The 24,615-nt window shown below is 39.9% G+C and overlaps 1 protein-coding gene across 1 annotated transcript in view; it reads left to right on the top strand.

Moving 5' to 3' along the window:
• Positions 1–24,615, top strand: part of LRRC1 (leucine rich repeat containing 1) — a 148,411-nt gene that overhangs the window by 85,890 nt on the left and 37,906 nt on the right. Inside the window, exons 3-4 of the mRNA XM_004580491.2 lie at positions 3,221–3,299; positions 6,340–6,429. Coding sequence (XP_004580548.1) covers positions 3,221–3,299; positions 6,340–6,429 — 169 coding nt within the window. The remainder of the gene's footprint in view (positions 1–3,220; positions 3,300–6,339; positions 6,430–24,615) is intronic.

Below are 24,615 nucleotides of genomic sequence, written 5' to 3'. Positions count from 1 at the left end.
TTTTAATGTTACAGTTTCTCTTTGTTTAGAGGCTTGAACTGAGTGCAAGTAGAGGTTTTGGGTCACATTACTTGATGAGAGGAAAATATCGTGAATAATCCTAAGTATTGTTAATATTCCAATTATATAGAAAGCCAAGTTACTAATACTAAGTAATCTAATACTTGTGTTATATCTGCTTAGCCAGATTTTAATCATTATTGATTCACAGATAGTTAAAATTGAAAAAAAAAAAAAACCCTAGATCTTATCTCTGCTCTTTAAATTAGTTGGCCTTAAATGGAAAACAGTAATCTCTTTTAGCCTCCTAGCCAGTATAATAGTGTACCATGTGCTTTTGTTGATGTTATTACCCGCTGCCAATTCCTTATAACAACCCTACATCAGGAGTATGATTTTATTCTCCTTTTACAGAAAGGGGAACTGTTTGTCCAACAAGTTGTAGACAGTTCAACCAGAGATGCGATAATCTGCTGTGAATGGGCCTTTCCAGGCTTCTCTGTGTACGTGCTCCCAGTTTGCCATCCTGAGGCTCTCACTGTTTATCACATTCATCTCTGTGCTTTCCCTCTGCCATTAATTATCTGGGTTAAAGCATAGCAGGGTCCTCCTTTGTCTAGTTTTCTTCTTTTTTAGAACTTCTGAAGCCCTTAAAATATGACATGCTAGCATTGTTTTAAACTACCTGTTAATGATCCATTTTACAAATCAAGAAGTTGAGGCACCAATGGGTTAAGCAGTTTGCCCAAGAGAACAAACCTAATAAATGTAGAAAAGAGGGTCATATAGAAATACTGGGGCCTGAAATACAACAATGGTGGGAGTGGACAGAAAAAGATAACTAGAGAAAATAGATCATAGCGAAAGGATTTGGAAATTGGACATATCTCCAAACTGTAATAAATGAGGTAGATATCAGGTTCGATCTCATGAAGTGTGTTTCTTCCTTCCTATATGTTCTCTTTTTAATTCACATGTAATAATTGTACATGTTTATGGGAACAGTATGATAGTCCAACATACAATGGGTGATGATTTAATTAATGTGATGCAAATTTCCATCTCCTTATCATTTGTTTGAAGCTTTCATATTCCCCTCTCATTTGTTCTCAAATGAAAGAGACCTTCAAAAAATCTGTGGAAAATGCACATTTTTAGCTCCATGTTCCATGAGCTTTCTGAAGTACTCTCTTACCTAATAGGTTGTTGTAAACTGTAGTCAGTTTCCTGTTTGTGCAACAATACACCTTCTTACTCTTACATTAGTCGCGCTTTGGCACTCGTCATCCAGTCTCTTTGCTACCTACACTTTGTAGTCTCTAGCAATCACTATTCTCTTTTGTAATTGGAGATCGTCTTTTTAAACTTTCATGTACTATAGAGAATAGGCAAATCCTTTCAAAAGGCCAAGTTTGGAAAATGCATGTGGTGGGAAGAAATGGTGTTTGGCCTCAGAGACCTGTGTCCTGTTTGCCCTGTGCTATGTCAAGCGTAAAAACAGTTTAGCCTAAATAGAAGCATTTCTGTAATCCAGAACTCTGGTTCAGCCTAGCCGTGTTCTGGCACAGTTGCTGTTGTTACCCTTCAGTCCTGACCTTCCCAGCTTGTTCTAGTCCCAGGTGTTCTGCTTTTGACACAGCTCCCTGCTCATGTGCCTGGGAAAGCAATAGAGAATGGCTCAAGTACTTGGGCACCTGCTACCCACATGGGAGATCTAGGTGTAGCTCCTGTCTCCTGGGTTCTGCTAGATTGAGCCCTGGATTTTGTGGCCAGTTGGGGTAGTGAATCAATAACTGGAAGATGTGTCTCTCTGTCTTACTCTGTCTGTAATTCTGGCTTTTAAATAAATAAATATATATTTTTAAATAACAATACTTAATGACTAGTAAGTATAGGTATTAGCTGTCTCATTAGTAATTAAAGTAATGTGAACTAAGATGCTGCCAGATTCTTTGATCAATAAAATTGGCAATTTTTTAAATGTAAGGAGAGGAGATGTTAAGTTGGACACATGGTACAAGCCGATAGAAGTGAAAATAAGTGTAACCTGCCCCCCTAGTAAAGCAGCCTAACAGTATTTATCAAATGCTACAGAGATGTTAATGCCTTTGACAAAGTAATTCCTGTTCTGGGAACTTAGCCGAAGGGAAAAATCAGAAATGCTCATAAATACAATTATAACACCAGGCTCTTGGAAACAACCTTAAGTGTCCAGCAATGGGGGATTGATTCAGTGAGGCATGAAAATATATGCAATATACCACTAAGAATGGTAGTCTATTTGGGAAGATAATAATAGGGAATGTTTATTACAAAAATGCCTGTAAAATAATGTGAAATGAAAAAACAAATTGCAAAGCTAGTATTTTTAAATATCTTGTTTTTTGAAATATCTCTTCATACAAAAGTGTGTGTGTGTGCGTGCACGTGTATGTATGAGTGACAATTAAAAAATTATGGGTGATGGTTTTGTTTTGGTTTTATTTCCTTTGTCATTTTACTTTCTAAATTCTTAAGTTTGTCCTCAGAAAACACTATCATTTTAAAACGTACTACTCCCTTTTACCTTGTACTGGCAAAGTCATAGGAAAACATAAGGGAAACAAATTTGATGGGAATTACAATGGAAAAGCAACCGTGACTTTTGATTAGGGTGTTGTGACTTGGTGGTAGTAGGGTTGCTGTTTATACCAATTTTGTTTAACATGTTCTAAGAATATATGTTCTATTAGGGATGCAGATGCGGAATGTGGAAAGTATTTCACAAATCCATGCCATATTTAAATGGAGATAGTAATTTGTAGATGTTCTTTTTTGACTACAGACCATTTTTTTAAGATTTATTTTTATTCAAAAGATAGATTTACAAGAAGAAGGAAAGACAGAGAGATCTTTCATTCACTGGTTCACTTCCTAAATGGCTGCAATGATCAGAGCTGAGCTGATCCAAAGCCAGGAGCCAGGAGTTACTTGTGGGTCTCTCACATAGGTGCAGGATCCTAAGTACTTGGGCCATCCTTCACTGCTTTCCCGGGTCATAAACAGGGAGCTGGATGGGAATTGGAATAGCTGGAACACAAACTAGTGCCAGTATGGAATGCTGGCACTTGGAGGTTGAGGATTAGATTGTTGAGCTGTGATTCAGCCCCTGCAGACCATCTTGAGAAAGGTAAATTGTTAATGATGGAGTAAATGATGGATGATTTCTTCATTCCTACAGATATTCCTGAAATTCCCGAAAGCATCTCCTTCTGTAAAGCACTACAGATAGCTGACTTCAGTGGGAACCCACTCACTAGGTGAGTAACCTTTCTGCTTTCCTATCTGCAGCACTGAGGATATCTTCTGTGGTCACCAAAGAAAGAACCCACCCAGGTTACCATCTTGGAAGTAGCTAAGGGGATCAAACTATTGCAAATGTCTGACTTTCACAGAGGTTTATTTATACAACCTGCATAATGAAGGTGCACTGTGCTAGAGCTGATAGAATCACTGGAGGAATATCACAGGGGATAAGAGAGTGGCCAGTGCAACACAGGAGTAAGGAAGACTCCACTGCTACTACCTCTGTCTCCTCATTTTTTTTCTTAAATGTAGGAAAATTGAGAATTTGGGACACATCTTACCCATTTCAAAATTTCTGGGGACTTGGTTGGTACGGAGAACTGGCCAGAGTCCTGTTTAGTTGTCTTCCAGCTTCCTAAAACTGATAACCTCCTTTCCTTATAAGATCAAGGCAGAGTTCCTGGATCCCTCTTCTCCCTGTCTGAGCTTGACCTGCCTCTCCATCCTCCTGACCTGGGATAGACTTCACAGCCTGCTCTAGTCATGTACCTGTAGTTAATTTCATACCTCTCTCAGCCACACCAACCACCTTTAAGGTTCAGCTCAGAGTAGTCTTCTGGAAGCCTTTTCTGAGTATTCCCCATGGACCTCTCCTCTGGGCTTCTGCATTACTCTCTGTGCCCTGTTGTTTTGTTTTTTTCCCTAACACTTGAAACTTACACATAAGTTATTCCTTTGACTACAGTTCCCCCGCTGACCAAGAAAGTTGTGTATATTCCTGTATTTATTATTGCACCTTAAAATCTGCTATGATTGCTCGGATGGAATAAGTACTCAGTAAATGTTGTACAAAGCTAAGCTTAAGGCAGTTTAGAGGGTTAGGCAAATCCTTATGCTGCTGTTGAATTTTTTTTAACCATTCAGTTGCCCAATTGTCCCTTGTTTTTTCCTTTGTAATGTCTACTTACATTTGACTTCATTATCTGAAGACTTTCTTAACCATAGCACATCCAGATTAAATGAGGTTTTATTTGTTTTTAATAACCTGGACTCCTGTTTGGCAGATTCCTTGAAGTGAAGCCATTTAAATTTGGCAGACAATGTCTATTTGTTAAAGCAACTTTATCCATTATTTAGCTTGGCCCATCTCTTGTATGGCTGAAGAAACCAAGACTTGGGTTAAATGCCTGACCATCCAGCTAGTAATAGTGGGTAACTTGGGCTACAGCTCATTTCTGCTGCCCTGAAGTTTATGCTCTCTCATTCATTCCATCATTCAGTCTTGGCTGTTAATGTGCACACCCAGGGAAAAAGCAAATCAGCCATTTAAAACATTTCCATTATGTTTGAAAGCACATAGCTTAAACATAATTAAGCATATTTATTTAACACATACACGTCGTGGTGGTGGTGGAAGGATGCGAGGCAGAGACAGACAGACAGAGATAAGGACTAAGAGACAGTAAATCTACTAATTGACCCTCCAGATGTCCACAATAGCCAGGGCCAGACTAGGCCAAAATCCTGGAACTGGGAATTTAATCCCGGTCTCTAGGTGAGTGGCAGGGTCTTAGCAATTTAAGGCAACACCTGCTGCCTCTCAGGATCCCCATTAGCAGACAGTTGGAATCCAGAGGGAAGTCAGGACTTGAGCCTAAGCACACTGATACGGGATGTGCCTGTTCCCGCTTTTGGGGGAAAAAATGGTTTGAAGCAGAGAGAACCTGGTTCACTTCTCTGATGCTAGCTGTGACTGTGACTGCACTGGGCTCAGGCTAGGAGCCTGGATCCAGTCTGGGGCCTTCACATGGGTGGCAGGGAGCCACCTACTTGAGCCACCACTTGCTGCCTTTCAGGGTCTTCCCTGTAAGGAAGCTGGAATGGGAAACTGAGCTGAGATTTAATCTCAGGCACTTCATCATGGGACTGGTAGGTTCAATTCCTCCCTTTCTAGCTATTTAAAAATCATAAAACGATACATACTTTTTGACAAAAACTTGTGCAGAAAAGATCAGTTGCATTTATTATAAGTAAAAAAAAAAACAACTTTGTTTAAATGATTTTAACATTCCAGTTAATCTCTTCATCTTGTGGGTTTAAATTTGAATTTTGGATTTAGCCTGTATTAAATGTCAAACTATAATATAGGATTTATCTTTTTTTTTTAATAGAACCTAAAGAGAGGAAAACATGAAATATTCTAGTCCAGAGACTATCACAAAATCCAGAAGATTCTTCCCTGTTGAAAAAAGGGACAGTTACATGTTCTTTTGTCTATATTAGCAGATGTATGTGTCTGTGTTGTAGCTCACTGTAGAGGCAGTAAGATCTTTTTGCTTCTAGCCAAAATTTTTCTTCCCCAAGTACTGGTAACCATAGAAATATTAAAACTAAAGCCTTTGTAAATTTTAAATGATTTTCTTGAAGCTTTGCTATTCTGTAGAGTTTAGGGATGTAGAAAACATTTCCTCTTGTGTAGAATACCATGAAACACATAATTATCTCTGGTGATTGGCATCTGAAACCAAATTAAAAGGAAAAAAGGTTCAGAAAGTAGTGACTGCCTGTCAGCTAATCAATTCCAAGTGGTCCATAGCTTTGCTCAGGGTGTTATAAGGGCCAGGAAGAAAAAATTGTTCAGTAGCTGTCCTGTGTTTTATTATAACCTTGTAGGATGATGACATTTTCTGCTTATTTTTCAGCTAATCAGAGTATTTTCACTCAGGCACTTGTAGCTGGAGCAACTGTTTATCATTTTTTTTTCTACAAAGCAATCAGTACTCCCACAAATTATCCCCCTTTTATTCTCAGAACTCATGTCTTTCCTCATTAATTCTTTCTGAATTTATTATTCCTGCGAAGTTCCTTAGGCAGATGAAGTCTATTTTTTTTCCCCTTACAGATGTCTTCAAAAATGAATTACAAGGCAAATGTGCAGTGTATAATAACATTTGGGAAAGTTTGTTTTAGTTTGCATTTGCAAGAAGTCATTGTATATATGTTTAGTATACGCCATGTACACTTTTTTTTTTAACCAACACTGTTTTGTTTTAGGTTGCCAGAAAGCTTTCCTGAATTACAGAATTTAACATGTCTTTCTGTAAATGACATCTCACTACAATCTCTGCCTGAAAATATTGGCAAGTAAGTTTTTATATGGAATTGGGATTATGTGAGGGTAAAGGGACACTCATGTTGTCAACTGCAGCCATATTCTCTTTTGTAGCTCTTATTTTTCTGCTCTGAAAACCACTTACACATTAATGTTCAAAAAAATGTCAGCAAATCTTTCCTGTTTTTTAATCTAGTTGTCCTGTTGCAGTGGTTGTGAAGGATGTTCCTCTGTGTTACTAATAAAAAAAACCTAACTGGGTTGAAAGCGCTCCAAGGACAGATTCCAAAGTAGTAGTAATGTAGATGAAGTAGATCATGTGCTTACTAGTGATAAATATTTGGAAAATCAACACTCAGTGAATTTTTAAGAAGATTTATTGTATAGGCTGGTGTTCTGAGTAAAGTTGCCACCTGTGATGCTGGCATCCCAAATGGGCACCAGTTCGAGACCTGCCTTCTTCACTTCCAGTCTAGCTGCCTGCTTGCTGATAGTCCTGGGAAAGTAGCAGAGAATGACTCCAGGACTTGGGCCTCTGTACCCGTGTCAGAGACCTTGATAAAGCTTTGGGATCCTAGCTTTTGCCTGGCTCGGCCCTTGCTGTTGCAGTCACTTGTGGAGTAAACTAGCCAGTGGCAAGATCTCTGTTTCTCCCTCTCTGTGTATATCTCTGCCTCTCAAATAAATTAATATATATATATATATATATATAAATATATATATAAATATATATATTTAAAAAGCATTTGTTATATTTACTTGAAAGGCAGAGCAGCAGGGAGAAAGATCGTCCATCAGCTGGTTCTCTCCCAAGCTGTCCACAACAGCTAGAGCTAGCTAAGCTGAAGCCAGGAGTAGACTCCATCCACATTTTCCACGTGGGTGTCAGGGGCTCAAGTGTTTGGACTGTCTTCTACTTTCCTAGGTACAGTAGCAGAGAGCTGGATCAAAAGTAGAGCAGGTAGGACTGAAATGGACATGTACTGCCAGTATCTGTGTCTCACCCACTATATCACAATGCTGATCCCACTTAGTAATTTTCAACTATACTGGGGAGGAGAGCCAATGGACAACTGCACTGAAAACTTCAGGGTGTGCTCCTGAACCTCAGCTATGCCTAACAGCACTGGGGGCTGCTTTGCTGAGAGTAGGGAGTACAAATGTGGGATTAGGAAAGGAATGGAATAGGGTAGGCACGTGTCTGTGTTTCTAGTTAGAGATCATGTAGGATTCAGCTGTGACAAGAAATGGAATCTTTCACTAAAGTGTATGCTAGTGAAAAAATGCTCTCGTACTTATCACAGATGGCTTAATTGATTATTTTATCAGACCTTTTTCATTTCTCAAGGACTTGCAGTGGGTCGAATCAGGTGAGGCAGTGGTTCCTGCTTAACCATGTAAAATTGAAGTTCCTCTTGGCCTAACCTGGTCGGCCAGTGAACTCTCGTATGGAAGATGATTTCCCTTATGTTCACCTGTCGTGTTGTAGTTGTAAGACAAAATGGACACCTGCTCTTCTGGGAGCAGCTCAGTAAATGGTTGAGTGCAACCATCTTGCACATCTATCCTGCAAGGGCTTTCTCCAGAGGTCTCTGGGACCTCTTTCTGCTCTTTCCTTTCCTGTGGGGGGAAGGAGGCAGAAGACCCCCAAGTGCTGTTTCAGATAACATTTTCAGAAGAGACAACAGCATTCTCTTGGGATTTCATGCACTGGCACTTTACCCTTTCTCTATCAAGCTTCATATATTTACAATTTAAAAATCCTTAAGTAAGGTGGCTGCTTGAACATAGGGACTGCCGCTTGCTTTTCCCATTCATGCTCAGCCTGCTGTTGCCCACGTGTCACCCCTGCTGGTCCTTGATTTACACCCCCTCCTCCATTTTCCTGTGCTATGCCTGTTTGGAAAAGTTGAGTGCTGTGACAGAAAATTATATTCTTATTAAATCCAGTGTTCCTCTCACTGTGTTTAATGGAAAAATGTTATTTAGTAATTGTTTCAGAATACGTTGCAGTATTCCATATTCCATCTTTTTCTGTTAATATCTGTACCTGTTTTCATCACCATTCAGGATCCCTTATGACTCTATTTCCTCTTAGCAAGAGTAGTGTGTTTTGTTTTGTTTTGTTTGAGATTTCATTAACCTGTGTTACTTCTTTAGCACTATGCAGACTGATTCCAAAATAAAATACCGCTTTACAATTGAAATCAACTGATTAGTATTAGACAGGTTTGTGAAAGTAAATGAAAAATATAGAGTTTCCTATTCCTGGCTTTTAAATTTTATTTTCATACCAAGAAACTATAATTTCTTCCCACCGGATTTAAGAATTTTTTTCCTGCTCACCTGTTCTCATTCAATCAAAGGAAAGCTCCTCAGCTGTCCTGGCCCACACAGCAAAGGCACTTGGCAGGTGAGGTGGAGTGATTGAAGAAGTCTCTCATGGATGCCTCAATTATACAACATTCTAAGCAAATCATTGTTAGAAACTTACCAATTTCCCTTTAGGGAAAGATTTCTTCAGTTTCTCAAAGGAGTCCCAAATGGTATCTGTAGAGCATTTGGTATATTTAATTAACCAGAGAGAGTATGGTTTTATAAAGAGAAGCACACATGCTCATTGTTCCCTCATTTTGAAAAGAGCATAAGCTAGCTGAATGCTTGTCACTCACTGTTCTAAAGCCAGCCTGTTCCCATGGTCTCACTTCCCATGGAGTGAGATGTGTTAATGCTGGCCTCCTGAGCAACAGTGAAGCCTGGGCCCCTGTATTAACTGCACGCATGCGGAACTTACAGCAAGGCTACAGAGTTCTCAGGTTGCGGGATCTCAGGATGGGCAGTAGTGTCCAGGCTGGGAAGAGCGGCCTAAGTCTGTAACTAGGATGAGCAGACTTGCAGACCTTTGAACTAAGGCAAGCACTCTGTGTTTGTTCTATCCAAGCATGGTTAACTTCAAGAATTTGGAGAGTCGTTAGCATAATTGAAACTAGAATATAGTTCTGGTTGCATTCTTGCATTTTGTCGTTAATCCACTATCCATCACTTCTAAACCAAAAGCCCTTAGAGATTTGGTAACTTTGTTGTTAGTGCTCCTAGGAATACCCAACACTTTCATGTATGAAATAGTTAGTTCCAGATAATAAATATTTATATCCTAGTAATCTGGTAGCTGTTTGAAAAAAAATGCATACAAATTGAAAGACTAAATATTTTTATTTCATTCTCAAGTATCTATACTGTGGGATATAGCACCTGTCAGGCACAGCTCAACTCCTTTTTTTTAAATGATTTCTTAAAAGTTATTTATTTTTATTGGAAAGGCAAATTTACAGAGAAAAGGAGAGACAGAATGATCTTACTTCTGCTGGTTCACTCCCAAAGTGGCCACAATGGCCAGAGCTAAGCCAATCTGAAGCCAGGAGCTTCTTCTGGGTCTCCCATGCAGGCAAAGGGTCCCATGGCTTTGGGTCATCTTCTATTGGTTTCCCAGGCCACTAGCAGGGAGCTGGATGGGAAGTGGAGCAGCCAGGACATGAACTGGTACCCAGACCTTGCAAGGGGAGGATTAACCAAGTGAACATTACTCTGGACCTCATAACTCAGCTTCTTAAAAACCACTGTCCCATTTCCTCTTCCCATGGAGTTCGCATAAAAGTCACTGAGAACCCAGCTTTGTGAAGATAAGATATCTATTTAAAAATTTTTTTTTAATTTTTGTTGGAAAGTCAGGTATACAGAGAGGAAGATCTTCAGTCCACTGATTCACTCCCCAAGCAGCCACCATGGCCGGAGCTGCACTGACCGAAGCCAGGAGTCCCTTCTGGGTCTCCGACACGGGTACAGATTCCCAAGGCGTTGGGCCATCCTCTACTGCTTTCTCATGCAGGAAAGCTGAATGGGAAGTGGGTACACCAGAACATGAACTGGCACCATATGGGATCCCGGTGCATGCAAGGCAAGGACTTTAGCCAGTAGGCTACCACACCAGGCCTAAGATAGGATTTTCTTTTTTTTTTAAGATTTATTTATTTTTATTGCAAAGTCAGATATACAGAGAAGAGGAGAAACAGAGAGGAAGATCTTCCATCCGATAAGTCACCCTCCAAGTGACAGCAACAGCCAGTGCTGCGCCAATCCAAAGCCAGGAGCCAGGAACTTCCTCCAGGTCTCCCACGTGGGTGCAGGGTTACAAGGCTTTGGGCCGTCCTTGACTGCCTTCCCAGGCCACACGTAGGGAGCTGGATGGGAAGTGGAGCTGCCAGGATTAGAACCGGCGCCCATATGGGATCCCAGGGCATTCAAGGTGAGGACTTTAGCCACTGGGCCACTGCACCAGGCCCAGTAGGATGTTCTTGAGGGGAGTGTAGAGCTGTCTGATGTTAAGACCAAGTCTGTCACCTGGAGCTGGCAGTTCATCTGTTGGGGAACAGAGATTGAGCGTGCCTGTACTGTTGTACTGTAAAATAGTCCATGGTACCAGCCCTCTGCCTGCCAATTTGTTGATGTTTCCCTGGGTGTCTCAGTGCACAATAGTCATTAGTTGTTGCTAACGTGAATACTTAGGGAATATATAATGTTACCTTCTGGTATATGGCAATAATTTTTGTTTTTAATCTTAAACATTCAAAAACAAATGATGTCCTGTAGGTATTTTTCCGCACTCAGTCCCTGTGCCACGTGTGGTCACTGGCAATATCCAGGAAAATCCTCTCATCAGGAGGCGGAACATCCCACTAGCCCAGGGTCCCAGTGCCATGCTGCTTGGGTGCGAAGTTTTGACGTCCCTGTCCTACATTGCACTCAAGCAGCAGTCTGGTTAGTTTGGTGAAGCAAATTTTTTGAGACAAGGAGTGATTGGGAGCATTTTTTGAGCCCCAGAGGTACACTGGCCTTCTGTAAAATTACAGATTTTTCTTTTACTAATCTAAATGTTTCAAATGTGATGAACCTTTTCTGAGATGTCAAATAGTGATGGGCCCATCAACCTTACTCAGTCTTACAGACTGATGTCTATACTTAACAATGAGTGAGAAACTTGTTCACCTTCAATGGATTTGTTAAAAACCTTTTTGTTATATATGAAAGTACAAAAATAGGAGCTGGCACAGTGGCATGCTTGCTAATCCTCCTCCTGCAGTCCCAGGTTCGTGTCCCAGCTTCACTTCCAATCCAGCTTCCTGGTCTCAGAAAGCAGTGGAGGAAGGCGTAAGTTCTTGGCCCTTGTACTCACATTGAAGACCCGGAAGAAGCTCCTGGCTGTTGGTTTCTAATAAGCTCAACTCTGGCCATTGTGGCTATTGGGGGAGTCGACCAGCGGTTTCTCTCTCTCTCTCTCTCTCTCTTTCTCTCTCTCTCTCTCTCTCTTTCTCTCTCTCTCTCTCTCTCTCTCTCTCTTGTCTCCTTATTTCTGTAAAATCTGCCTTTCAAATAAAAATAAATAAATAAATAGCAAAATTGCAAGAATACAGCACTTTGTGGTTAGTCTTTATGAACAGGTAATTGGCATCAGGGAAGAAAATGACAATTTGTTTTCAGTCACATCTCAATAAAGACATTCCATAGTCTGAAGAGCTTTGAAAAATTCTTCCAATGACTTACTAAATACAACTTGTAATGCATTTTTTCTTGGATCAGTGTAACTTTGCCAAGTATTGTGGTGCTATGCGTAAAGTCCAATATTGTGGCAACTCATATGAATATGGGCTCATATCCCTGCTGCTCCACTTCTGATTCATCAGGAAGGGAAGTGGAAAATGACCCAGATATGTTGACCCCTGCCACCCACGTGGTAGACCCTGATGAACTTCTGGGTTCCCATCTTTGGGCTGGTGCAGCTGCAGCCATTTGGGAGAGAGAAACAGCAAATGGAAAATTTCCTTTCTTCTGTCTCTCCCTATATTTGTAAGTAACTCTGCATTTCAAATAAATTGATTTAAGTATCTCTTTTTTCAGTATAACCACTAAACCAAGTGTGAAACCAATTTTAAAACCAGTTTTAGCAGCAACTATAAAGACAACAATTTAACAAATACTAAAGCAGTTTAATTGTGTTACTTTCACTAAGATCTGACATTGTATTTACCTCATCTGTACTATCTCAAAACATTTTTTTTAATTTTCTGTAAGATTTTTAAACTGCATCTAATTTATCTGTAATGCACATAGAACATTTATGTATTTAAAGATACAAGGATGATGTACGTGTACTCTTTAAGTGTGTGGAGATCATAAGTCTTGAACAGAATGTTTGGAAATCAGCTAAGCTCTATAAAGTGATTCTCAAACTCTGCTGTGTGAGGCCCCATGGGTCCTCCTGAATTCTCTCCAGGGTGTTGTGAGGAGAGCCTATACCTAGTGGGTGCTGTTTGTGGATCTCTGTGTCCCATCTGCTCTGTTGTTAGATTTCTAATTTCTTGTATGGAAGTTTTAAGTGATATAAAGTCTGTCTGCCGTAAACATTTTCCTAGTTAAGTTCCAAAAGCAAAATTTTGGACGATTGGTTATAATTGTTTACTGTAGCAGCGTGTCTTGTGGAGTTCCCTTTGACATGTCTCCCACCAAACTGTTTAGACCAAATGGGAAGCTTCAAATTCTTTTATGAAAGTGAACTTTAAACTTTTTTTACTATCTACCTCTTTTCTTTGCAAGTGAGAAGTTTTTCCTCAAATAATGGTTGAAATCCTGCTTCTCCTGCCACACCTTTCCAGAGTGATTAAAAGAGTTGATATAGGCCTCCATTGAGTAGGTGTCTGCACCTTCCCTTTACCCCCTCCCCGTGAGCACTTCAGTCCTTAGTCTGTCAGTGGAAGTCTAACTTTGGTCTTAATTACGTGTGTGTATGTATGTATGTGTATGAGTGTATATATGTGTGTGTGCGCACTCACACCTGCATCACTTTGCACTCTGATACAGCAGGGGTCTGTGCTGTTCAACTCTGTGTGTCTGTACTTAACTCTGCGTTGTTCTCAATGTACCAAACAAGCACACAGAAAGAGCCACATGGTATTACCTCCCTTGTTCCCAACATGACATAATGGAAACCAACTTAGAATGCTGGAAGTTTTTTGCTAGGACCAGGTTAAACTCTTCCTGCACTGTCACTTTTTTTTTTGTCTTAACACCACATACTCGGTTTCTGTCCCGACCTGCAGGACACAACGCTCAAACCCTGAGGGTAGACTGGGAATGCCGGGCTGCTGGCCCCGTGCTGCTGGCCCAAGAAACACACAGACACTCGTACTTGGTGGAAAAGAGTGCCTCTCTCTTTATTTTTACTCCTCATATATATACCTTCTTCTCTAGGGGAGGGGGAAAGAGGGAGGGGTTTCCTGGGAGTAATTATGTTCATTGAAGCAGAGAAGGAACTAATCAGCTATATTGAAACAGGGGAGGAACTAATTATTTGAACAGGAACAAGGGTGGAGGTTCTATTCTGCTCCCTCTACAGAGGATGTTTTGACCTAATATCCTGCTTGCTGTAGCCCTGCTTGCAGGCTTTTGCAATGCAACAGGCTGTCAGGTAGGCCAAGTCTAAGGCCCATAAGTCTGTGGCTCCTAACAGGTTTCTATATAAAGCTTGTCATAAAGAAGCAATTAAGAATACAGCTGCTCTTGCTCTAATACCTCTTAATGAAGAATAATTTGCCTTCTAATACTGCTTAATTTCTCTGCTATAAGGAGCTGTTAAGAAGAGAACAAGTTATATTTAGGGGAAAAAAAAACTTACCAAAAGAATAGTAGGCTTCTTCCACTTTTAATAGCAACTTTGAAATTCATCACATTCACCTTTCTCCCTTTTGTGCCAGAGAGCTGGGAGATAGTTCTGATCATCACTGAGAGCAGCTGCAGTAATTTGTGTGCAATGAAGGTAACTGAGGGATGAGAGCGAGTTGTTTCATTAGGCACATGCACTATCTCACTGTGAACTTGGCTTGAAAGGCTTCTAGCAAGTGTCCCTGAGCTTCCTTAGTTTCCTCTGTGAAATGGGAGTCCTATTCTGCCCAAGTCTCCCTTGGTGCTGAGGGCAGAGCTGGCATTTAAGCTTAATTTCTTCCTGGAAAATGTAGCAATTTTTTTCGCCATGCTTTGCACAGTGAATGCATGAGTTTCTCTGTCCTGTGACTCTGACTTTGTATTTCATGAACCCTTTTCATATTGTAATTTTTCAGAGCCCTCATTAAATCCCTTTTGGAAAAAGTTCAGAGTAAAATTAAGTAAATAACTTTACGCATTGTTAAAAATGACAGAAAAGCAGCAGTGGAGAGCAGGAGAGGCCTGCAGCGGGATGTTTGTAAAGTTGCAGCTATCAGAGAAAACCCTTTGAGTAAAAAGTTTCCTGAGATATTCCCTTAAAAATAGTGCCTTAGTGAACCATGGCTTTTACCTTCCTGTAATTAAGAACATTTGGAAGGTTCTACTAGTAAAGTCAGAAAAGATTAAGCCACGGTAATCAAGAATTTGTGATCTAATTTAAGGATTGATACATGTGTGAATACAGTGGACTGGGGATCCAGAAACAAATCCACAGATTTATGGTTGAATGATTTTGATGAAGGTGCCAAGGGGCTTAAATGGGGGAAAGAATAGTCTTTTCAATAAATGAACACTCATGTGCAAAAATATGAAGTCACACTATAGGGAAAAAAATTAGAGCACCAAATAAAAAGCTACAACTGTAAAATTCTTTTAGCAGAGCATAGAGATTTGTGGTGGAGAGTGGATATTGATTTAGTCACTGTTGTTACATGTAACGCAAGCAGTCTGTACAATAAGAAAAACTGAATAAATTGGACTTCATCAAAGTATAAAATGCATGCAGCAAAAGATGCTACAAAGAAAATGAAAAGACAACCCATAGAGTGTGAAAAAGTGCTTGCAAATAATAGATTTTTTTAATCTTTTTTATTTTTTATAATCTCTTAATATTTTCCATTGTTAATTTTTTTACAAAATGTTAATGATTGCATAGTAGTTCCATATGGGTATATGACGGTTTGATTAGTTGAATCTGTATTTTTTTAACATTTTATTATTATTGCTATCATTTTATGATACAGTTCCATATTCCCTTATCCCCTCCCCTATTCCCTCCCCCCCCACCTAGTTCCTCTATATCATTACTAACATATAGTTCTTCATACTCAGTCATATGTCCATCATTGCGGGCATGGACAATGGCAGAGAGTCCAGAATCTTCTTGTCAAGATATAGTAAACAGTTTCATTGTAAGTCCATCTTTGTCTGGAAGCAGAAATGCATACTACACTGCATCCTCACATCTGGATGTTAGTCTCCATTTCACAGCTACTGTACATCCCCTTAAATGAAAAGTCGTGATACAAAATCAACAATAGAAAGAAAAATAAAAATTTACAATGCCATGAAGTTAAATAACACATTACTAGATATGACAGTCTCCATTATACAGCTACTATACATCCCCTTAAATGTAGAGCCACAAAGCAAAATCAACATCAGGAAGAAAAAAGAAATTAACAACACCAAGAAGTTAAATAACATGCTACTAAATGACTAATGTGTAGCTGAAGAAATGAAAATCAAGAAACTTCTTTTATATATATATATTTTTTTTATTATTATTATATTGTTGACAATCTTTACATAGTTAATTACAGTAAAAAGGTTAACGGGCTATAGGGAAGTGGGTAAGACTGTTATGTCCATATTGCAAGAAACTTTTTGAAGAAAATGATGCTACCGCATGATCTACGAGTCATTGAATGATTTAATCAGAAGAAAGTGTTTTGAAGAGATGAAACCAACAGAAAACAACAAAACCCATGTGATATAGTTTCCACTGATCTTTGTTGGTAAAGTGTGTCTCCTCCAGAAAATAAACAGATGGATTTTGCTTTTTAATCCAGTCTACTAATCTATGATGTTTGATTGAGCTTAAGCCATTTACGTTCAGAGTTTAATATACAGGGATGTAGGTCCCGGCGGCTTGGCCTAGTGGCTAAAGTCCTCGTCTTGAAAGCCCCGGGATCCCATATGGGCGCCGGTTCTAATCCCGGCAGCTCCACTTCCCATCCAGCTCCCTGCTTGTGGCCTGGGAAAGCAGTTGAGGACGGCCCAATGCACTGGGACACTGCACCCGCGTGGGAGACCCAGAAGAGGTTCCTGGTTCCTGGCTTTGGAAAGGCGCGCATCAGCCCGTTGTGGCTCACTTGGGGAGTGAATCATCAGACGGAAGATCTTCCTCTCTGTCTCTCCTCCTCTGTGTATATCTGGCTGTAATAAAATGAATAAATCCTTAAAAAAAATATATACATGGATGTTACTTTGGTCCTGTCATTTTAGGAATGGGTTGTTCATTGGTTTAGTCTTCTGTGTCATTTCACTGGGATGTTCTTCCCGCTTGCCTTTGGTTTTGGTAGGTGCTATTCCTCTTCTCTGTCAAGAGAACATCTTGAAGTGTCATTTGTAGGGCAGCTTTGGAAGAGGCAAATTCTTTCAACTTTTCTTTACTGTGGAAGAATTTTATTTCATTTTCAAAGACAAAAGAAAGCTTTGCTGGATATGTTATCAGAGGCTGACAATCCTTTGCTTCTAGAATCTGGAATATGTCACTCCATTCTCTTCTTGCCTGTAGAGTTTCCTGTGAGAGGTCTCCTGTGAGTTTAATTGGCATTCCTTTATCTGTCAATTGATTTTTTTCACGTGCACATTTAAGGATATTTTCTTATGTTCAGTTGAAGAGAGCTTGATGATCATGTGTCTTGGTGAAGATCACTTTTGATCAAGCCTGTTGGGAGTTCAGTGCCCCTCCTGGATCTTGGTTCCCAATTCTTTCTCTAAATGAGGCAAATTTTCCTTTATTATTTCATTAAATATATTTGTAAAACCAGTTTCTCTTTTTGCACCTTCTGGGACTCCCATAACTCTTACATTTGGCCTCTTAATAGTGTCTTTCAAGTCTTGAATCCTTTTTTTGGCCTGATCCAGCTCTGCTTCCAGCTTTTTGTTTGCTTCCCCCTGGTGGCAGGAAATATCTTCCAATCCTGAGATTCTTTCTTCTGCTTGCTTCATTCTATTTTTGAGACTCTCCACTGTACTTTCAATTTGCTCTACTGTGTTCTTAATTTCTGATATACCAGCCTTGATTTGCTTTGTTGCATCCTTAAATTATTTGAACTCTTGTATGTGCTTCTCATTTTTGATCAGAAGCTTTAAAATAAGTTTTCTGAATTCTGTGTGCCCCATTTTCTCGATGTCTTCCTCAGGTAACTCTGAGGTTGGCATAGGGTTTTGCTCCTTTGCAGGGGAGTTTTCAGTAATATTCATTGTGCCTTTGTGTCTTCTTTTGCTCTTGGTCATTGTACTTCTGGTTAGCAGAGTCTTCTCCTTGGGGCAGGTTTCTGAGCTGTGTCACCCACAGGTCTATAGTTCAATTTTACTTATTGCAATTGGTATACAACTCTGCTTGCAGCCAATTTTGCCACTTGCTCCAGCGAGTTCCAGGTCTGGGTTCTTATGTCAGATTTTTACTGTGGTCTCCACAGCCCCAGCTCTTGACTCACCACTCTCCACCTGCTGTGATATCGTGCTGAGGCTGCACTGTTGTCTCTGCAAACTTTCTCCCACTTCTGGTTGGAGCAGGTCCCAGGACTAGGGAGACACCAGGTGTCCTACATAATAAGGTTGTTGGTGGCACTGATCTTGTCAGAACCTGTTGGACGTTAGGTCTGGGTGCCACACGGACCTATTTTGACCCGTACGATGCCATAGTCGGTATTATTTTTCTGCAGGACCAGTGCAATCCAGTAACTGAGCGAGTTCTCGCGAGCTCAGCACATGCGCAGTTCACTGTTGTCCTGCAGTCCTAAAGCTATTGCCAGAGTGAACAAAATGGCGCCTGAGATACCACCACTACAGTTCTTGATCTGCTGGCAGTCAGATCCGAGGGCTACCCAGACCTGTCTTTGGTGGAACCTATAGAATGCCACGTTGCTGCAGTTCACTGAGTCACAAATGAGCTAACTCCCAGCTCAGTTTATGCTCAGTCCTTTCCCTTGCCTTTGCCTCCGTAAGTAAAATGGTGCCCAATTCAGCTCTAGGGGACTGACTGTGCTATGAAATCCACCCTGTTCTCGCACTGCCCGTCTGAGATCTGCTGCTCTGTTTCTGCTCCTGGTCAAATCAAACAGACCAGCAGGATGGACAGTTTTTTGTCTGGGCTCACCTCCCAAGCTCCCAGTGAAAGTCCCTTTCCACCTGGTTGCTGGTGGAGTTCCAGCTGCTGGTGGAGTTCAGATCGCCACTAGCTGAATGCTGCTGGAGTATCAGTCACTGCAATACCACACTGCTGTGTCCACTGCTTTCCTGTGTCTGTCAGTCTCCAGGTACCCCTCTGCTGTTGTTCTGTCCTTTCCTATTTCCTGAAATATGTCCTCTCTGCTTCATCCTGATTAAATGTTTCTCTCTCCATTTAAACATGTCCTTACCCTATTCCACCATCTTGATTCTCAAGATTTATTTATTGCAAAGTCAAATACATAGAGAGGAAGATTGCCCATCCATTGATTCACTCCCTAAGCAATCACAGTGGCTGGTGCTGTATCAATCTGAAGCCAGCAGCCCAGAGCCTCTTCTGGGTCTCCCACACTGGTGCAGGTTCCCAAGGCATTGGGATGCCTTCAACTGCTTTCCCAAGCCACGACCTGGGAGCTAAATGGGAAGCAAGGCCACCTGGATTAGAACCGGCGCCCATATGGAATCCTGATGCACTTAAGGTGAGGACTTTAGCTGCAAGGCTACAGTCCACCAGGACCAATAATAGACTTTTTACCCAAAATATATAAGGAACTCTTACAACTGAAGAATAAATAGATGGTCCAATTAAAGTGGGCAAAATATTTGAGTAGACATTTCCCCAAAGATTCAGATAAGCATATGAAAAGACACTTGGCATCATTAGTCATCAGGAAAATGTAAATTAAAACCATGAGATATACCACTTCATGTACATAAGGAAGATTATCATACCAAAAATCGGTTCTTTAGTTTATTTGGTACCTCTTCTTAATTTTTTTTTGATGTAGACATTTACTCTGCTATAATTTTTGCCTTTTACACTGCTTTTGCTATATCCATAAGTTGTTTTTTCAAAGATTTATTTATTTTTATCGGAAAGTCAGATTTACAGAGAGGAAGAACAAAGAGCTTCTGTCCACTGGAGCTGAGCAGATCTGAAGCCAGGAGCCAGGAGCCAGGAGCTTCTTCTGGTCTCTTTTTCCTTACTGCCTTTCCGGGCCACAATCAGGGAGTTGAATGGGAAGTAGAGCAGCACCCATATGGCACCCATATCCTGGCGTATGCAAGGCAAGAACTTTAGCCACTGGGCTGCTATACTGGACCGTATCCATAAGTTTTTTTTTTTAAAGATTTATTTTTATTGGAAAGGCAGATGGACAGAGAGGAAAGATAGAAAGGAAGATCTTCCGTCCCATGGTTCACTCGCCAAGCGGCCACAACGGCTAGAGCTAAGCCAATCCAAAGCCAGGAGCCTCTTCTGGGTCTCCCACGTAGGTGCAGGTTCCCAAAGTCTTTGGGACGTCCTCAACTGCCTTCCCAGGCCACAAGCAGGGAGCTGGATGGGAAGTGGAGCTGCCAGGGTTAGAACTTGCACCCATATGGGATCCCGATGCGTTAAAAACGAGGACTTTAACTACTACGCTATCGCACCAGGTCCATAAGTTTTGATATGTTATATTTTCATTTGCTTAGTTTCCCGAATTTTTTTTTCTGATGGTTTCCTTAGTGACCTGCTGTTCATTCAGGAACATGGTATTCAACCTCCATGTATTTGCAAATTTCTAGATTCTTCTGCTGAACACTAGTAACAAATATCCAGCTTCATTCCATTACAGTCAGAAAAGGTATATGTTATAATTTTGACCTTTTTTGAATTTTTTGAGACTGTTTTATGGTCTGCATTATGGTCTATACTAATGAAGAATGTTCCATATACTAATGAAAAAAAATGTACATTCTGCAACTATGGCATGGAATGTTCTGTCGAGGTCTGTTAGGTCCATAGCTATGTTGTTTCTTTATTGATTTTTTGTTATGATTATTCTGTTCATTGAGAGAAGTGGGGTGTTAAAATGTCCCTTTAGGTCCATTACCATTTGTTTTATGAAACAGTGCGCTGTCGCATTAGGCGTATATACATTTATACTAACAGTGCACCTGAAGAAAAGAACACACTAAATGCAAAATTAATGGAAGGAAAGAAATAAGAAAAATTAGAGAAGAAATAAACAAAGTAGCAATTTTTTAATGCCAAAAAATCAATGAGATAATAGAGCTGCCTTTTAAAACATATTATTACTATTTTATTTGAAAGTCTAAGAAAGAGAAGAAGATACAGATCTTCTATTCATTTGTTCGTTCTCTAAATGGCCACAGTGCCTGGGGTTGGAACAGGCTAATACAGAGGTACGCAGTTCCATCTAGGTCTCCCATGCAGGTTGCTGGGGTCAAGGTACTTGAGCCATGTTCCACTGTTTCCCCAGTGCATTAGCTGGGAGCTGGATTAGACCTGCAACAACTGGGACATGAACCAATGCCCAAATGGTTTGCTGATGTCACAGGCAGCGTTTTAGCCCACTGTGCCAGGATGCTTGCCCTGAGCTGGTTTTGTTTTTAATAAATAAAATTGATAAATCATTAGCCTGGTTAGCTAAAAAAGAGATTCAAGTAACATCAGAGATGTAAAAGGCAGTTTTTAGAGCTGATACCTTAGAAATCCCAATAATCATTAGGGAATATTAGCGAACAACTGTATGCCAACAAATTGAAAAAGCTAGAAGAAATGAATAGACTTCTGGACACAACTAATTTACCAAAGTGGAAGCATGAACCTGAATAGATCAATAACCAAATGAGGCTGAGACTGAATCTGTAATAAAGAGTCACAACACAAAGAAAACCATGGGGTCAAATGGTTTCACTGCCAAATTCCACCAAAGCTTTAAGGGAGAATTAATATCAGTTCTTCTCGAACTCTTTGTAACAGTTGAATAAGAGGAAACCTTTGCATACTTGTTCTATGAGAGCAGATTTACCTTAATTCCAAAACAAAATACTAGCAAATCAAATCCAAACAACGCATCAGACGAATCATTGGGGCCAGCATGGTGGCATAGGAGGCTGATCTTCTTCCTGCAACATTGGCATCCTATATGAACACTCATTCTAATTCTGGCTGCTTTGTTTCCTATCTAGCTCCCTGCTAATGGTCTGGGAAAGTAGTGGAGGATGACCCAAGGCCTTGATCCCCTGCACGCAAGTGGGAGACCTGGAAAAAGCTCCTTTGCAGATATTTGGGGAATTAACCAGTGGATAGAAATCTCTCTGTCACTCCCTCCCTCTTGCTATGAATGTGTTCAAGTAAAAATTTCTTTTTTTTTCTTTTATTTTAAAGATTATTAACCCTAAGTTTTATTTATCCCAGGGATGCAGTGATGGTTCACATAGGCAAAACAATACATTAGATGTATCACATCAATAGAATGAAAGATAAAAGCAATATGATTATCTCAATAGTTGAAGAGGAGACACTTCATGAAATATAGCATTGTTTTGTGATGAATACCTTTAAAAATGGGTAGAGAAGAAACACACCTCACCAGAAAAAGATAATATATGACATGCTCATAGCCAACATTATAGTGAAGACAGAAAAGCTAGAAGCATTTCCACTGAGATCTGGAAACAGAAGGATTTCTACTTTCACAACTTGTTTTTCTTTTTTTTTTTTTTTTTTTTACAACTTGCTTTTCAATATGGTTCTGTAGTTTTTAGATTAACCTATCAGGCAAGAAACTAAATCAAGTGCATAAAAATTGGAAAGGAAAAGGTCAAGTTATTCCATTTGCAGATAGCATAAATCTTTATAGAGAAGAACCAAAAGTCTCTACCAAAAGACTGTTTGAACTGATCAGAGAATTTGGCAGAGTTGCAACATGTAATGTCAACACACAGACTCTTATGTGCCAGCAATGAAAGAACCTGTATGATGGGTCCCATTCATTATAGCTGAAAAAACAACAGCAGCAAAAAAACCCTTTGGAATAAATGCAACCAAGGTTGTGTAAAACCTAGTAGGACATAATGATAGAATCTAATGATGACATAAAAACTTAATGATCTTTCATGTTTATGGATATGAATAATTAATGTTATCAAAATGTTCATACTATCCAAAGCAGTTTGAAGATTCAGTGCAATATCCATGCAAAATTGAAGGACATCATTCATACCCATTTTCAAGGAAAGAAAATCCTAAATATCATGTGTAAACACCAAAGACCCCAAATTGCCATAGCAATCTGAATAAAAATAAAGCCAGAGGCATAATAATACCAGATTTCAAGATGTAGTATAGGGCTACAATAATCAAAATAACATGTAACTGGCAAAAAAAAACCCATGTACACCAGTGCAACAGGGTATAAATCCCAAAATTAAATCCATATTTTTACAGCCAATTAATCTTTGACAAATGTGCTAAAAGAATTCCCTGGAATTGGAAAAGTGGGACACTTAGCTGCACTTTGTGCAGCTCATAATGGACTAAGAATCTGAACTTAAGACCTGAAACTATCAGACTACTGAATAAAACATAAGGGAAGGGCCTGGTGGCGTGGCCTAGCGGCTAAAGTCCTTGCCTTGAATGCGCTGAGATCCCATATGGGCGCCGGTTCTAATCCCGGCAGCCCCATTTTCCATCCAGCTCCCTGCTTATGGCCTGGGAAAGCAGTTGAGGACGGCCCAAGGCTTTGAGACCCTGCACCTGTACCTGCACCCGTACCCGCCCGCGCAAGAGAGGTTCCCGGCTTCAGATCGGCGCATCTCTAGCCGTTGTGGTCACTTGGAGAGTGAATCATTGAATGGAAGATCTTCCTTTGTCTCTCCTCCTCTCTGTATATCTGACTTTGTAATAAAAATAAATAAATCTTTAAAAAAAACATAAGGGAAGTATTAAGACATTGGGCTAGGCAAAGACTTTTTGGGTAAGACCCTAAGCCCAGGTAATAAAAAGCAAAAATAGGTGGGGTTATATGAAGTGAAGAAACTTCTGTACAACAAAGGAAACAATTAACAAAGGGAAAAAACACTGATAGAATGCAAAAAAATATTTGCAAACTTTGTCCCTTATAGGTTTAATATCCAGAATATATGAAGAATTTTTTAAAAATCTAGTCAATAAATGGGCAAAGGAATATGAATAGGCATTTTTTCAAAGACAGTCTTACAAATGACCAGCAGACCTATGAAAAATATTCAGGATCACTAGTCAACTGCAAAGATGTTAGGAAAAACCATGTTGAACCATCGTTTCACTCCTGTTGGAATGACTGCTATCCAAAAAAAAAAAAAAATTCTGCAGAAGTTACAGAGACAAGAGTATCCTAATATATTGTTGGTAGGAATGCAAACTAGTACAGCCCTTACGGAAGACAGTGTGGAGATCAGAGAGAGAGAGAGATAAAGGTGGCTTGGCTCTACCATAGTCCCCAGCTAACCCACTTATGAAAGTAAATCCAAAGGAAGTAACATCTGTATGAAAAATACCTGTACTTCCATGTTTATAACAATCCAACTGACGCTAGCAATGGTATGGAAGCAACCTTGATGTCTATCAGCTGATGCCTAGTTCAAGAAAATGTGTGTGCGGGGAGGGGGGGTGGAATATTCTGAATTGTTAAAAAGAATGAAATCCTGACATTTGCAGCGAAATAGATGGATCTGGACATCAAAACAAATATCACATTTTCTCTTGCTTGTGAAAAATCTACACATACATATATGTGTAGATTTTATATATGCACATATATGTACGTGAACGCATGTATAAAAACACATACATATAGCATAAACGTTGTGTCAGAGTATTTGGTATGCAGCTGCACATATTACTTCACTGAATTATACCACTACATGGCCATTTTTTTTCTTTACTCACTTTGTAGTAAGTCATGAATGGCAAAATTTAATGGTGTTAATACCCTTGTTTTCAAGAAAAATAGGGAAGCAAATATCGCAACATCTTAAACATTGTTACCTTTTTTTAAAATGCTCAGTCATGGTTAAAAACAAAAGATTTGTGACAAAACTGTTGTTAACGATGTAGAGAAATTCGAAGTCTTCCATGGTGGTGGTGGGAATATTAAATGGCTCAGTCCCTTTTT

This window comes from Ochotona princeps, chromosome 1 (assembly GCF_030435755.1).
Source record: "Ochotona princeps isolate mOchPri1 chromosome 1, mOchPri1.hap1, whole genome shotgun sequence".
NCBI classification, from domain to species: Eukaryota; Metazoa; Chordata; class Mammalia; order Lagomorpha; family Ochotonidae; genus Ochotona; species Ochotona princeps.
Note: the sequence above shows the minus strand (reverse complement) of the source record. Positions and strands in the feature narration are given on the sequence as shown.